The following is a 15371-nucleotide window of genomic DNA, read 5'->3' as shown; positions in this document are numbered from 1 at the left end:
GAAGTGTCAATTAGCCATTTCCTCTACATGTACAAGAGTTGTTTCCCTAGTAGGTTTTTTTTTTCTGTAGTACACTCCTAAACTAAGAAATTTAGGTGCAGCTGGTGATACAGATGGATGCATTTGTATTGGGCTGGCTGACACACATTGCACTGCTTCTTAAATGGTCAATTATTCATGGTCAGCTCGGTGGTGCTCTGAACTGAACCAACTGAAGTGGTACAGACTGAAAGGCTTAAAAGGGAAAGGTGGGGGAAAAGCCCACAATCTCCTATAAGATGCTGCTTTGAGACCATTACACATCCTCATATTAATGATAGAGCACTGGCTAGTAGAACTTAGTATGAAAACAGAAGGGTCATTTTAATAATCATTATTCACACGATAGAACAGTGAGATTAATGATAATAAATACCTTCACTTCTGTCAAAAAATCTTCAATACCTTAAAAGCCATTTTTTATGCAATATAACAAGTGGCTGTCATTGCTTTCTCGTAATGGGTTAGATTATTGACTCTGTGTCAGATATTTATTTTTAAAGTTACCTTTTGGTGTGAGCTAGTGTGTTTTTGAGCAGCTGTAAACTGACTCTTATTAATGGTACATTCTTGTAACTTGGTTTTTAATCATGTAGATCTTATTGCATAACATTTCAAATTAGCCTATTTCAAAGGACTGTGCAATCCAGATTATATCTTATGCTATTTCCCCATAAGCTTTGTAGAGATGCTTTAAAATAAAACCAACTTCAGAGGAACAGGAATCAAGGGTTTTAGAGTAAGCTATTGGATAGGTCACAAATGATTCTTAACCCTTGCAGAAAACTGAAGAATAAGGCTACACAAACAGGCACAAAGAACTTCTAAAATATATTTATTGAATGAAAAGCTTATGTGTTTTTGTGAAGATGCTTGTATTGCTTCTTCCCGTTTATAAATCAGACTAAAGCAGCTAGTTGGCTTGTAGAGAACCCTTATATTATTCTATACTCAACTACATAATATTATAATAATATGATTTTTCTTTTTATAGGGTGCTGTCACTCCTGTGAAGTGCTTTCCCCCCATCAGACTGGCAGAAATTCTGCTTATGAAATAAATCTCTAGTATAGGAAAACAATTTGATTGAGGCTGTTTCTAATATAGTGTTTGATAACACTATAAAACTTATTCCAGTGTACTGTTAGAATCTAATACTTTAAGGATTACCTCAAAATTATATGAAGATACTCTTTTTGTTCAGAGTTTCAGAGAAATCATGATGCTTAAGTGTTGATAACATAAAATCTTCAGCGGTAGACACACATGCTTTGTATGCTCCCTTTGAGAGGGGAAGCTTCAGCTCTTAGTAAACTTAGACTGAATAGCTCTTGTCAAAAACCTCCCCTGAAACCACAAGTTTTCATTTTAATTTTCTTGTATCTAAAACTGAATTTTACTTAAAGTCCCTGTGGATCTGTATTTGAGAAAGTGAATAAATTAGTGTTTATGAAGGTACAGCATGGATTGTGCCCTTCAACACAGATACTTCAGCTCAAGTAGATAGCTGTGGATGTCTTTTATCCTAGTTTTGTCTGCTTTTGATTAAAAAGCCACACTTTGTGTACTTTCTGAAGTACATAGAAGTATGTACTTACAAGTAAATCAAAGGCTATAAGAAAAAATAAAATTTTCACTGGTACATCTACCAAACCAGAAATTACTTTCCTCAGCTTTTGAAAATGAAAGTTACTATTGTGTTGATGTTTATTGTATTTTTAAAACTCTAGTGGTACTGGAAAAGGACTATGATCCTTAGACAAGTGACAGCTTTTGTTATGTCAAAATTCTACAATTTTTCCCAGTGTTAGGCTGACAGCAGCCAGACTGCTCTACAGGGATGCTGGTTACAAGTGCCCTAAGCAAAAAATATTTATACAGTGAATGTCATGCCCTCTGACCTGTTACCTGTACTCACCAAGTCCCATTTTTCCCACCTGGAAAGACAGCTTCTGCCAGGATGGATGTTCCTGACCCTGTGCTGAAGCACAGGTGACAGAAACTCTGTGGGTTGGGGTCCTTGTGTCACTGCTTGACCCGTGGCACCTGGGGGCTGCAGGCTGGGTGTGCTGGAGTCACTCTCTGCCAGCCTGGCACTGCTCAGGAGCTCCTGAGCTCCCAGCCAAGGGTCTCTGTGTGCTTCTGTGCCATCTCCAGCCTCTGTTCATGCCTCTTGCATTTTCTGAAGCAGGTTGGAAAGGAGAATACATGCTGTGGCCCCTGTTGTGAAAAGAAGTAAAAACTTCTTTGGGCTTTGAAATAACAGAATTAGCCAAGTCTTTGCAATTTAACTTTCTGCATTGTATTTGCTATATGGAATAAAAGCTGTTAAAACCAAAGAAACAACCTGCTCCTTAAGTAGCTCTAATTAAAATTAAATGCACTAACAGATTGATTATATGGCATGCTAGATAGGAACTGGTAACCCTTGCCAGCTCCTTGACATGAATCCTGACTGGTAGGTATCAGGCATCAGATTCCTTTTGGCTCTTGCAGGGGAGAACCAAAAGGGAGAGCTTTTCTTATCCCAGTTTAATTGGTGTCAAATTCCATCAATAGGTGTTCCATTACATGTAACTTGGGGATTTGGTTGAGATAAAGACTATAAATAAGTTTTGACTTAAGTTTATTATATACTTTCAGCATTAAATGAGATTGTTGAAAAACAAACTGATAGGTCATAAAATTACTAAATCAAATGGTATTCCTCTCAATTTTAAAACCAGTCCGTACTAGTGATTGAGATTTAATTTTTTGGTGCCTCTCTAAAATAGGCAGACAGACAAGTAAAATCCATGCTTAGTCTATTTTGGTTTAAATTGTGAATTCATAGTAGTAATCTGTGGAATTAGTGGAAAATGCTCTTTCCAAGTGTTTTTAGTAAGGATGGTCTCACAAAGAAATGAAGGATATTTGAAAGAAAGTATACTTAGTTTCTGTGTCACTTGTCCTGTGCTTGTTTCAATAATAAATAGAGAACTTCTGTATTTTCAGCAGTCTCATGTTAAGGGCTTAGTGTTGCTCTCTTACCCTTAAAAAAATATTTACTCAATCAGGATCATGCATCCTTAATACTTAGGAGATTGTTAGGTCATTTCTGTTAAAATTTGATACAAGGTCACATGCTCGGTAGCTTACAAGATGTGGTTGCTTTTTGTGCTTTTTTTAGCAAGGTGAAAAGAAATACTGCTTAAAATGGATGTGGTCACTGCCTGTTCTTCTCTAAGCAGTGACTAAAGTCGTTAGCAGGTTTCAGTGTGAATTTAGGAAAATATTAGTTATGCTACACTTACAAAAAAGGACCCAGTATTGTTATTTTGTTGTAACAATATTCAGCCATTATGAGGAATACTGCTAGGACTGATATAATCTTAATATTTTCAGTGCAGCATTTCAGTCCTATAATAATTTCTCTTGGGGTGTTTACCAGTATGGTTTGATTTAGCAGTTACTTTTAATAAATGCCTCTTGCTAATGATAGGTCCTGCCTTACTTATAGTATTTGATACCTTGCAGGATGAACAACTGAATTTAACAACCAAGCAGTTTGAAAAAAAAGAATTGTACATATTATGTGTTCTACTTTTAAAAGAAGCAACTGGATGGTAGATAATGCAATAGAAGTGCGTCTTAATAAAGTTTACCTTTCTAAGTTTAAATATTTTTTATTAAGAAAATACTCCTTAAGAATGACTAGATCTATTTGAAAATTAGGCTTATGGTTTAAATATGGCTGCAGGCTTGTATACAAAGCTACCCATTAATTGACATGCAGTGTGAAAGTTACCGTGACACTGACTGTCCTCTTGAAACTTCAGGGAAAAGATTTAAGTATTTCTCACCTTATTTTGCTGCCTATTTCTTAAGTTACTGTATAAATCTGACTTTTCCTTTTGATGCTTATCCATGTTCATGGATATTCCACAATGGGCACATAATTCACATATGTAGAGATTTTTGGTTAGCAGTAGCTATATGGAATGTATCTTCTCTGTTTGCTTCATGTTTAAGAGATGAAAAAATGGTTTGTGTTTGGCTATTTTTTCCAACAACTTTCTTAGGAGAATCTGTCTTGGTAGGCAAATAAGTACTGGATTTCATATGCTCCATAGATAGATGCTGAAGATTCAATGCCTCATTGCTTCTCTGATATCTGCATGTGCCAGGAACAGGCTCATCTGGACCTCCAGAGAACAGGGAAGTGAGATTGCAGACCTAATGCTTAGGGAAAAAGAAGGTAGATATTCTGCTGAGAAACAAAGTATCACCTTGGACTCTGCTCTTAAGATTCTTGGAAAAGAAAATGCATCTCGGAATGAAAAGATGCTTCCAAGCAATTTTATTGGGAGAGTCATGAAGCTGGTTAGAGTTGCTGTAGAGTACATGTTAGTCAAAAGAACTTTTTCATGCATATAAACAAACTAATTTTCTTGGCTGCATCACAAAGTCGGACAACTTGTATAAATATTAGTCCGTCCTCTGGGTGGCTGTGTCTGTCTCCAGATCTTGTGTTTGTCACTTAGAAGTTGCTGAGTCTAGTCCTATGCCCATGTAGTCTGTCCTTGGACAAAAAGATAGTGCTCTCTGCTGGTCTATGCTTCCTGTCTTTTGCTGGAACATCCATTTTGTTCCTGCTCTTAAGATAAGAAAAATAATGTTTTTCACTTTAGAAACATAATAATTAATGGGAGGATTTGCTGATATGGATTAGAGCTGATGCAGACTTTTTTGCCAGATTTGATTCCTCCCCAACCTTCTGATCTGTAGCGTAAGTTCTGTGTCTTTTGTGTGGTTTAACTGTTCTACAACTACTTTATCACCTTGGAGTACCTTTTTTAAATCGAGCCTTGAGATGACTTGGCCTTCACCTCTGTTCTTTATGAGCCACCTATTTTGGCTTGTCTCTGCTCATTTCTCACTCTCTATCAGTGATGTGCCTTGTTTTTGTTAATAAGAGATCAGATTCTGCTGTGCAAATTCAGTGTGTTTGAACCTTTGCCCCCTAAAATATGTGCCAATAAAAACTATTGTCTTGTGCAATCAGCTTGGAGAAATGAAGAGCCAAGTTCTTGTGAGATCCTCTATAGTTACAGCTTTCATGGGAACTTGTCTGAAATTCTTGCTATGTAATTTGAAAGCTGTATTTACTTCTATATACTCTGGGAGTTTCTGAAACTTATTCAGGAAAAAATATTCTATCTATTCTGCCTATTAAGAAAAATTGGCATTTTCCACTTGTAAACTGCACTGTCCCCAGGCAAAACCGTTGGGTCATTAGGAAGAATTATATAAACTGGAAAAATATAAAGGGGGTATAGAAACCACCTAAGATTTTTCAGGCAGCTCTGAGCTGGTGTATTGGGGTAAGCTATGATAGTCAGGATGAATCTCACTGCAGTGTTTGTTGTTCTGCCCAACAAAACCCTAATCATCATCCATTACATTTCTTACAAATATTTCTGTAACTCTTCAAGCTTCCCCTGAGGGGAGAGGACACTGACGTTGTGTTCCCTCAATGTTTTTAGATGTGATATCTCTAAATTACATCTCATTTGAGAAATTAGTGTTTTAGCTTCTGCCCTTGTCCACAGACAGTGTCAGTGGCTCCATATTCTCTGCAGTGGGAGACTTGCCCAAGGAACCATAATAGAAAGGATTTACGTGCAATATGTGAAGCTGTTCCAGTTTTGCATTGTGTGTAGAGTCCTAATCCTACACCTCTCTCTTCCCTTTAATTCTTACGCCCCTGGATTCCACAGTGGAGACAAATGGAAGCACAGAGAGAAATGTCTTCCTCTGTGTCTGAGGGCAGAGCATGGTGAAGAGTCTATATTCTAAGGACTCTAGTAACCAAAAACCTCTAAACTTGAACAAACAAAGTCTGCATATCCACAGTAAAGTGCATACACATAACACATCTTGTAAGGCAATAACACATCAGTTCTTGTAAGGTAAGTAAGTACTCTGTTTTGTGAACCACCTGTATTATGTCATAAGTTTGCTACTTTTAGAATGTTATGTAAAATAATGCTGAATATCCAATGGGTGTGTCTGGATTTTTTTTTTATTTTATTCTAACTGGGAAAAAACAGCTTCCTTCACTCCATTCACTTGTTTTTATGGGCTGCTGTTCAAGAAACCTCTTCCTAGATCAGTCACATGTCTGAAGTCTACCACGTCTTTTATTTCCCAGAATCTGCTGTTAGTCTTGTAATGGTAGGAAAGTATCTTTTTAATTATGTCCACTACTAACTATAACTGTGTGTCTGTAGGTATTCTAAAAAAGCTAAAACTAGCTATAGCTGTCAGTTTTAGCACTATTACCTTTCTCATCCACTTAATCTATCGTATTTCTTTCTCTAATGGAAGACTAACAAGACACTGGGTTTTTTTAAGGTCTGATGTAATTATGAAGCAGATATTTCTGAGACCCAAAATCTTCAGTGGCTCCCCATGCTTTACTTGCTTTTCTAATCTTTGCATTTATCTCCCTTCAGATCTCAACATCTGCTGCAGTTTGACTGCCCAGGTTAGTGAAATTTTCCCCCTTTATCCCACTTCTATTTTCCCATTTCTGTCATTATCCTGTGAACCCATTTCTTTCCAGTATTCCTTAATGTTGGCTTGGAAGTATTTATTCTTCCTATGGTTAGATCATCCACTTTGGACATTGGGGGTGGTGGTGGGAAAATAAATAAATTATTTCCTTCTTTATACTTGTAATTGCTATTGAAAGCATATTTTAGATATGTTTTTCAAGTAAGTACTGAAGACAAATAAATTACACAGGTACAGAAAGAATAGAAACAAAAAAAGAATGAAACAAAGGTTTTCTGGGGGCTTTTATAGAAGTAAAAGTAAATTAAATAAATAAAAAAAATTAGGTAGCAAGTATGCTCAGGTACAAACTATGTGTGACCCTGAAGCATAAGAGCAAAGCAGTCTTCCTCAGGTCTGTGCAATACTGGCAGGTTGAAAAGTCTGAGTTTCATTGTGATTTCCTTTGTATCTGTCTCAACAGTACACTACCTCATGTACTCTGGCATAGTACAAACTATTCTGATATCAGATGGAGAGTATAGTTCAATGTCAGAGTCGATTGCAAAGTGCGTTATCCTTTTTTTTAAGTTTTAATGTTATTTTAATGGTAAACTCCAAATCCCGTCTTTGGACGCTTGAAACATCTTGACTTGAACTGAACTCTTCACGTGCCCAGAAGTCTGAGATCACAGCTGGTTTTGCCCTGCTGTCCTCATACAGAGTAACAAACACTCATTGCCAAATTCTTTCACTCATATACAGATCACCTTTTGTGTCCAGTTTCTGCTCTAGGAGGAGCTGCATAGAAAACCTCTTTGCTTTTTAAGTCCTATTCGGACTTGTGAATATCTCACCATGTGTTTTGAATCTTCTGTTGAGCAGATCTCAGAACTTAGCTCTTCCTATTTGATTGTAGTAATTGCTAAGCTCTGAGCTGTTTTTCAGGTTCTTTTCTGAGGATTAAGCTTTTCATTACTACTGAGTGGAATATTTCCTAGAAAAGTGAGAAGTGGTTTTGGATTACTCCAGGCAGGGAAAAAAAGGGAAACATGTATGTGTATATCCTGAGTAAGCACTGTATCTCTGTATTTCTATCATTGTCATAATTTCCGTAGGATTTAAATTAAAATTTGACTACTTGATTCAATTTCTCAAGGCCCTGATCCTTGAGATACTTGGCAGTGTATTTAGGGCTGTCTTTAAGAATTGAGATAATTGAGAGTTTTCTTCTGCCCCCCAGTAAAAAATGAGTCAGGTGCTTCACCCAGGTTTGTGAAAGCTGGGGGGGATTATGATCATATCCACAAGTAGATCTCTAGTACTGCAAGGGCTATGGAATTCTGGGAATTCTGTGGTGGTTGAATAGAGGTTTGAGAATCTGTTTGGATTTTACTTGCCTAGGTCCTATGGTTTAAGGAGTCTGGTTTTGAGAGATGTGATATGAGTAGCACAGATGCTGTTGTTGAGCAAGGATGTCAACCTCTCTTAGGACATCACAGTACTATTGTACAGTGTTTGATTTTGGACATAATTGAGTTTTGAGAGTAAAATAGGCCCTGGAAACGCTGCTTTAGGCCACAAGAAAGACATAGAACTGAGACTGTGAAATATGGATTGTAGTCACAAATAGGAATAATTTAAAAAAATGTTTTATAAGGGTAAGTTTTGTCCAACAATTAAACTCTCATTTCTTGTGTACATAACACTTCAGTTCTTGTGGATCCCTGACTTTATTCTGCATCCTTGTGCTCAGTCACTGTGAGCTTCCAAAGATACACGTGTGCCTTATCTGTCTTGCTGCTGCTGCCCAAGCCACACCAAGCACTGATTTTCTTCACAGGCTCTTTAGAATAACAAAGCTCTGAGAGTGAAAAAATTACTATTATTAGGCTTCAGGACTATCTATTTTTTGAAAAAAAACCCAACCCTCAGAATTATTTTAACTGTATACTTGTCAGCCTTAAGTCTTTTAGAATTTTTAATGCTTAGGGTTTTTTTATGTTAAATAGGCCTAACAGTTAACCTCTTAACTGCTCTGTTCAGTTTTACTTAAGAAATTCAGATTATGCTTGTTCTGAATCTTCATGATGTATGAATTATTCTGTTTAATCTGCTTTACTCAGTGGAAAAAGAGAAAATTTCCCTTTTGGCATGCAATGAATCACCTTGTTTATTTAATTTTTTCCTTGTTCTTTACATAGTTTAAACTGACAAGAGATTAAAAGAGTTATTACCACTGTCGGGGCAAGTGTGTAAGTAGGAACTATTTGAAAATGTGTATATGCATATTTGCCATGTGAAGACACTTAGCTATAGTTATATTTCATATAAATTATCTCAGGGTATTAGCACTCCCTTAAAATTTGATCCAGTTTAGGTATTGGTAATGCTATTTCTGTCTCTTAACATGAAGATCATCTTTTCTGTAGAAGTGCAGGAATTGCTGGCTCATTTTACTGGTTTTTTTGCTCACCAGTAAAAGTTTCTTTGGTGGAGTCTGGACTAGAAATGTATTTGCCTTAAATATTCTTCCTGGTGCCCAGTATCATAAAGCTCACTGGCAACCAAGTTTCTTTTTCTGTTTCTCACCCTCCCTGCTTCCCATTTTTGTGGCGAGTCCATATGTTGGAGAATAAACAGTGACTTACCCAGAGTTTCTTTATGCTCTGCTTTTTAGCACTTTCTGAAACTTCTAGTCATCCAGGACAGTTCATTGCCAAGAGAGCTCACCAGTCCTGGCTACGGTGTTGATCCAGCTGATGGGATGGCCAGGGTGGGGCTACTTCTCTCTGTCCTGGAGATAATTAAATTGCATAGAAAGTGAGAAAATTATGCACAGTCTGTTCTTGTAGACCTTTCTGGAAGTGGGTTGGGGGGTTTCAGGGCTTTTTGATCCTGATTCCACCCTACAATCCATACTGGCTTCTCAACCTCATTCCTGTGCTTGCACTGTTCTTATCTCCAGGAGCCAGAACAAGGACATTTGTCCTGGAAAAGTGCTGCCCTACCTTTGTATGGCCCCCTTCTCCAGCTACACACTGTTCTTTTTCACAGTATGTTATTGCCAACAATCCTTGGCTGTTATTACCAACAATCCTTGGTTGGCTCCACAGTTATCTGGCTATCAGTGTTTGAGACATGCATATAAACCCTCTTATCTTCTAGGCTTCTACACACCCTCAGCTCTTTCAGAAAACTTAAATCGGAGCAGTTAATAACATTTCTAGTATACAAATGGTACCAGCAGTACTCTCTAAGCATTTCCTTTTATCCTTGTGCTTGTTTTCAGTGGTAGTGTCAGACAGCAGGACTTGCATCAGTAATTGAAGAAAATGGTGGTTTTCTTCTCATGTGCTCAGGGTTCCCTAGGTTATATGTTGCTGTTGGCCAACTCTTTTGGTCAGAGACTTGCATTTAGCCTACTAAAACTTTGTTTGACTGGGAATCCCCAAAATGGAATATACATGGGAAGAAAGTGAATGACAGCATTATTTCTTACTAGCTCATAACTGCTTGTTTCAGATTCAGATTTTCAGATTGTGTTTTGAAAAAAAAGGATCTACAGCTTTGCTCAGATTTATGTCTGATTCACTGTGTGAATGTAGCTGAAATGTGTGTGCAGTGAAGGGAAGGGTCTTGGTTGGTTGGAGAGAGGTCAACCAAAACTGAATATCAGAAAGCATTCCAGCCACTACTACGTGGCTGATATTTCTTCTATTTCTTGATATTTCATTCTAATAGCAATGAGAATTTGGACAACAAAATCTGTGTGTATCACTTTGATAGTAGAGAGCACAAGTATAAAGGAGAATGCTGGTGCCAGGAATGCATTCAGTTCTGGCCTTGACTGTGTATCTTCTATATATTGTCTATATATCTTTATCTGGAAAACCGAATTGTACAAGAATAAATTATCTTTTTAAAAAATGAAGAAGCTGTGCTCCTCTAGACTGTAACTTTGCCTGAGCTAACCAGGTCTTTTCTGCATTTGGAAAAATCAGACCTGCAATTCAGCATGCACACAACCCTGGGTGAAGAATCAGCTACATTACTGAGAACAGGCACAACATACATTGAAATGTTTTTGCCTTTTTGTGGCTGGGTCCCCACTTGGCTGCTGTAGACAATGCCTGAAGAGTTGTATAATTCTGTATAGTTCTGCAGTGAGGAGAGTGTTAGTGCCTGAGAATGTTCACAAGCAATTGCTCATGGTGGGATTTTTGAGTAGTTCTAACAGCTAAAAAGATGTGGAAATCTGAATCTTGCTTGTGCTACTTCATGAATATATTTAACCTAGAGTTACAGTGCTGAATTAGTTCTGAATCACTGTATTTTCATACAGTTAATACTGCTGCTGCTTACAACTTACTTAGTGACTGTGTCACTGAAGATTGAATGTGCTGTTTAAGATCTGAGCATTAGCTCTGAGAGATCAGGCCAGGTTGCTCAGGGCTTTGTGCACTTGGTCCTGAAAAACCTCCAAGGAAGGATACTGATCAAGCTCTCTGGACAGCCTATGCCACTGCCTGCCTAAGGAAAAAAAAAAAATCTCCTTATATATACTTGGAAATTTTCTTTAAGGTTATGGTGCGCATAAGAGTAGTGGAAGCATAAAAAAACGCAACAAAAAAACCCCAAACCTAATTTAGATACTTTACATTTGGGATGAGTAGTTGTTACTTTCTTGCTTAAGGAGTTAATTGAATCAGAATTTTTCCTCCTTGATCGAAGAGTGGCAGCATTTCACCACCTGTGCTGCTTTGAGGAATCCAGTTACTCAGTTGCAGGTGCAGGGTTAATAGTTGTCTAGATATAGAGCTTTATCTTGCCTCTTGAAAAGCCTCCAGGGAGTGAATGGATCAGGCCTGCTAATTAAACAATCCAGAGGCTGCAGAGACCTGGAAGTGGAACAGGTGACAAAATTTGCAAAGAACACCTTGGCTTCTCTTGCCAGCAGGGCCAGCAGGTGTTGACAGGAGCATAAAGGTAGGGGTGGGAAAACTGTCAGCTTTCCCTTTTCTCACCTTTGGCAGAAAGGGAATAAGTAGAACAGCTTATCTTTTATGTTTAAATGTCATTTCAGATTAAAAACTTCATCAGATTCTGTTCCCAAATGTGTTTTACAAAGCAAAGAAAAAACCAGAAAGAACAAGCACCTGTCTTCAATTTAAGTTAGAAGTTTTTCTTTAAAACTAGGATAAACTCCCTTGGTTTTTTTCTTTCTTACAAAATCAGTTATATTGGACAAATTAATATTAGATTTAATAGGCTTTCTGTGACATGTAAAAAAAAACCCAACAGATTTTATACTTATGAAAATTGCTCTTACTCAGCAAGTCAGATTTTCTGGTTGGAAAAAAGGCTCTGCTTGTATTAGTAACATTCTGGCCAGGAAAGAATTGAGACTATTTTCCTCTAGAAACATTTACTAAAATAGAACTTTTTCATTTTATAGATAAGAAATTAAGCGTTCTCTGGTTTGAAGTGATATCAGCCTGTGGTTACCTTGTCCCTCAAATGTTCTTCCTACATCTTTACTTAAAATCAGGTTCTTCTGTTTGCTCTTTCATATCTCTGAACTTTCACTTGTTTTTACTTGTTTTGCTTTTCTTATTCAGAACTACTTATGAACACAGAGATTGCAGGACTGTGCAAATGATTTCTACATTTTCTAGCGCCCATTTTGGCATATTTGGTATTGCCAAGCACGTTCCAAAAAGCAATAGTGCAAAAAAATCTCTTGTGGGTAATTTTCTGGTCTTTGGGGATGATTAAAAAAAACCAAACCACCCCACCCCACCCCCCCCCCCCCAAAAAAAAAAAAGACAGCAAAAACCACAAACAAAAACATTTTGGAACTAGAGAGAATATAAAAAATTTCAAATCCATCAAGCCAGTCTGGTGGTATGTATATATATATATTTTTTTTTTACCATGACTCAAAAAATTGGAATTACTGACACTGGTAGTTCATCCTGTTGTGGTCGATGGTCTGCTGTCAGGACCATGGATCAGTTGCTTTAGTTCTTCAGGCTGAAGTGGCTGATAAATCATTCTTCCAGCCTGCCCTGTTCATTGCTGCTGTAGCTGCACCCTCTCCTGGGAGTGCTTGCTGTTGTGTTTGGCACTGCAGCTGGCTTCTGTCCCTCGTCCTCCTTGTCCCTGGACATCGTGGATGTTGGGATGAGATGTTCCTGAGGGCCTCTCCTACTGCCACTCTCTGGTCTCCAGCTCTCTGCTTCTTGCTCCTGCCCTCAGCTATGTTGCAAGCTTGGTAGCCCGTGTGGCTTCTGTGTTACTTTGAATCTATCACCAGTAAATTAAGAGTGGTTGGAGAGAATGCTTCTAACTTCTTTTTTGGTATTAGACAGAGTCTTCTCGTTTCCCTGAATTAAGTTCATTAGTTGTGGATAAAGCAACAATACATTTTGGATTGTTTTCATTGTGTTGCACTAAATACTGCCTTTTAAAATCTGTAAAAGCAGGCTAAGTCAGAAGACCATTTGTAGCTGAGATTGTAAGTCTGAGATTGCTTCTATTTGACTCAAGTTTTCAAAAGTCTATATTTTAATTCTAAAGCAAATTTATTTTCTCTTTTTAAACAGATGAATCATGTAAAAGACAGATTTGGTGACAGTGTGCCAGAAGAAGTGCTTCTGCTATGTCTGGGCATTACTTCAGGAGTTGGCAGGTTGATCTTTGGCAGAGTTGCAGATTATATTCCCGGTGCAAAAAAAATATATTTACAGGTATGTCTTTATTATTTCTGTATTGCTTTCGAACTGTGGATTCTAAAGGATTTGGTTTTGGTTTACTATTAATAAGTAAGCAGAATTAACTGATTGGAGATTCAAATTTAAGAAGTTTCAAAACTCTAGGAAAGTCAGTTTATGGATTTTGATACTAGGAGCCTTTGGTGCAGAGTTTATGAATCTCTGATTTTTGTTTTTAGTGCTAAGAAAATGTCTATTTCCTGCTGGCTGTTTTCAGCTGGGAATGAAAGAAATTACTGTCTATTAGCATGTGAATGAAAACCTTTGGGTATTCTCTAGATTCTGCTTTCTCCCAGATTATGATTTCATAATGGTGTTCCCCAGATAGGGAAAAAAATTAAGCCATGTTTCTCTGCTAAGGATTTTGAATCTCTTGATTTTTGGCAGGCACTAATTTGGTGTCAGATATGTTCTGTGCATAGTACACAGGGGTATGGCCATGGCAGTACAAGAGGTGCTTAGTTGAGGACATTTTGCAGAACGAGTCCTGGCTTCCAGAAATGCTGAAGCTTGGAGATGAAGGAAGATATACACTTCTTTCTCCCCAGACTTATAAACGATTTTTTTTTGTTTGTTTGGTTTGGTTTTTTTGGGTGGTTTTGGTTTTTTTTTATTTTTTTTTATTTTTGTTTTGTTTTGTTTTTAAGAAACTAGCAGTGTTAGTGTGGGATTTTGGAAAAGCTTTAGTTGACTTTCACATTGGCAACTGCGAGGTGTTCTCTATCTGGTCTCTTAAAATGAATAGCAAGGGAGGCATCTAGTGGGGATTGTCTGCACTGCAGTATGGAAATCAAAAATTCTTAGGAAAGAATTACCGTTCTGCTGGAGTATTTGCTGCCATGGATCAGTTTAGATTCCTTGATGTTTTATTGCAGTTAGGTGGAACATTGGTTTCCAGTGCTTACATATGGATAGTGCACAGGCAAAACTGTTACTGCTTTCATTTTCTTTTTAATTCTGCTTCATTTTGCTGAAAGACAGTTTTATTCCTTTAATCTAAACCAAACAAATAATCTAAAATTATGTTAGAAAATCTTTGTTAGTGTGCATGACTACAACAGTACATCAGGATACCTTTTTTTAATGGAAAATTTTAATGTTTTCTCTTCTGTTGAATACAAGCACCCTGAAATAACCACTCATAATACTGATATTTTTCCTTGTAACAGTGAGGAGTCTAATTACAGTATTCCAGCTATCTTAAACCCCTAATATTTCTGTGACTTATTTCTCAAAAAATATTAGTGCATGAGAAATTACCTTACACAATCACTCTAGGATAGTGGATTACAATTGCATTTTCAAAGCTTGTGAAATGAGTAGTGGAATTTCTTTGCCTGTCATGAGTTATATGTTTGTTTTATCTTAGTATGTAACTTCTGACAGTGGTAATCCATGGAGACTGATTTATTTTAAAGTAAATACAAGCAGGCAATCTAATTCACTGCAAATGCAAGGAGGTTCATCTGGTCCCTTACGATCTGCAAATTTGATGCAATTAATGTTTATATTTTTTTTCTTGCTCATATTTAGGTGGCCTCATTCTTTTTTATCGGGCTGATGTCTATGATGATTCCACTGTGCAATGTCTTTGGAGCTCTCGTTGCTGTCTGTCTCTTCATGGGCCTGTTTGATGGCTGCTTCATTTGCATTATGGCTCCTATTGCCTTCGAGCTCGTTGGGGCTCAGGATGTCTCCCAGGCCATTGGATTTCTGCTTGGACTCATGTCAGTGCCAATGACAGTGGGTCCACCCATTGCAGGTGAGTGTAGCCAGGGTTTGTAGCTGTAAATGTGTTTCTGTGTTTGCCATGACTTTTTGGCTGTGCTTCCCATTCCTTCATCACGTGCAGAGCTTTGACATTGGAAGTTTTCTCTGTGTGCTTAAGAAGATACAGGAAATTTACCTGCTGCTCGTGGGTTATTAATTTACTGCACTCTTCAAAGTTTGCTCAGTCTTTTTCATTGTTATGCAGGTTTAAAATATTCCTCAAAAGAAAGGCAGGTAGGTTTCCAGTTG

At 37.5% G+C, this 15371-nt stretch overlaps 1 protein-coding gene and 1 long non-coding RNA gene across 2 annotated transcripts in view; one reads left to right on the top strand and one right to left on the bottom strand.

Annotated features, from left to right (window-relative positions):
• SLC16A10 (solute carrier family 16 member 10) overlaps positions 1–15371 on the top strand; it is a 63084-nt gene that overhangs the window by 41125 nt on the left and 6588 nt on the right. Inside the window, exons 4-5 of the mRNA XM_014879264.2 lie at positions 13185–13328; positions 14886–15114. Of these exons, the coding sequence (XP_014734750.2) occupies positions 13185–13328; positions 14886–15114 (373 nt within the window). The remainder of the gene's footprint in view (positions 1–13184; positions 13329–14885; positions 15115–15371) is intronic.
• LOC148224400 (uncharacterized) overlaps positions 864–15371 on the bottom strand; it is a 22468-nt gene continuing 7960 nt past the window's right edge. Inside the window, exons 2-3 of the long non-coding RNA XR_015802520.1 lie at positions 9228–9373; positions 864–2259 (exon numbers count right to left, since the gene is read on the bottom strand). This is a non-coding gene — a long non-coding RNA (uncharacterized LOC148224400). The remainder of the gene's footprint in view (positions 2260–9227; positions 9374–15371) is intronic.

Source organism: Sturnus vulgaris, chromosome 3 (assembly GCF_052056855.1).
Source record: "Sturnus vulgaris isolate bStuVul1 chromosome 3, bStuVul1.hap1, whole genome shotgun sequence".
NCBI lineage: Eukaryota > Metazoa > Chordata > Aves > Passeriformes > Sturnidae > Sturnus > Sturnus vulgaris.
This window is presented reverse-complemented; position numbering and strand designations above follow the sequence as displayed.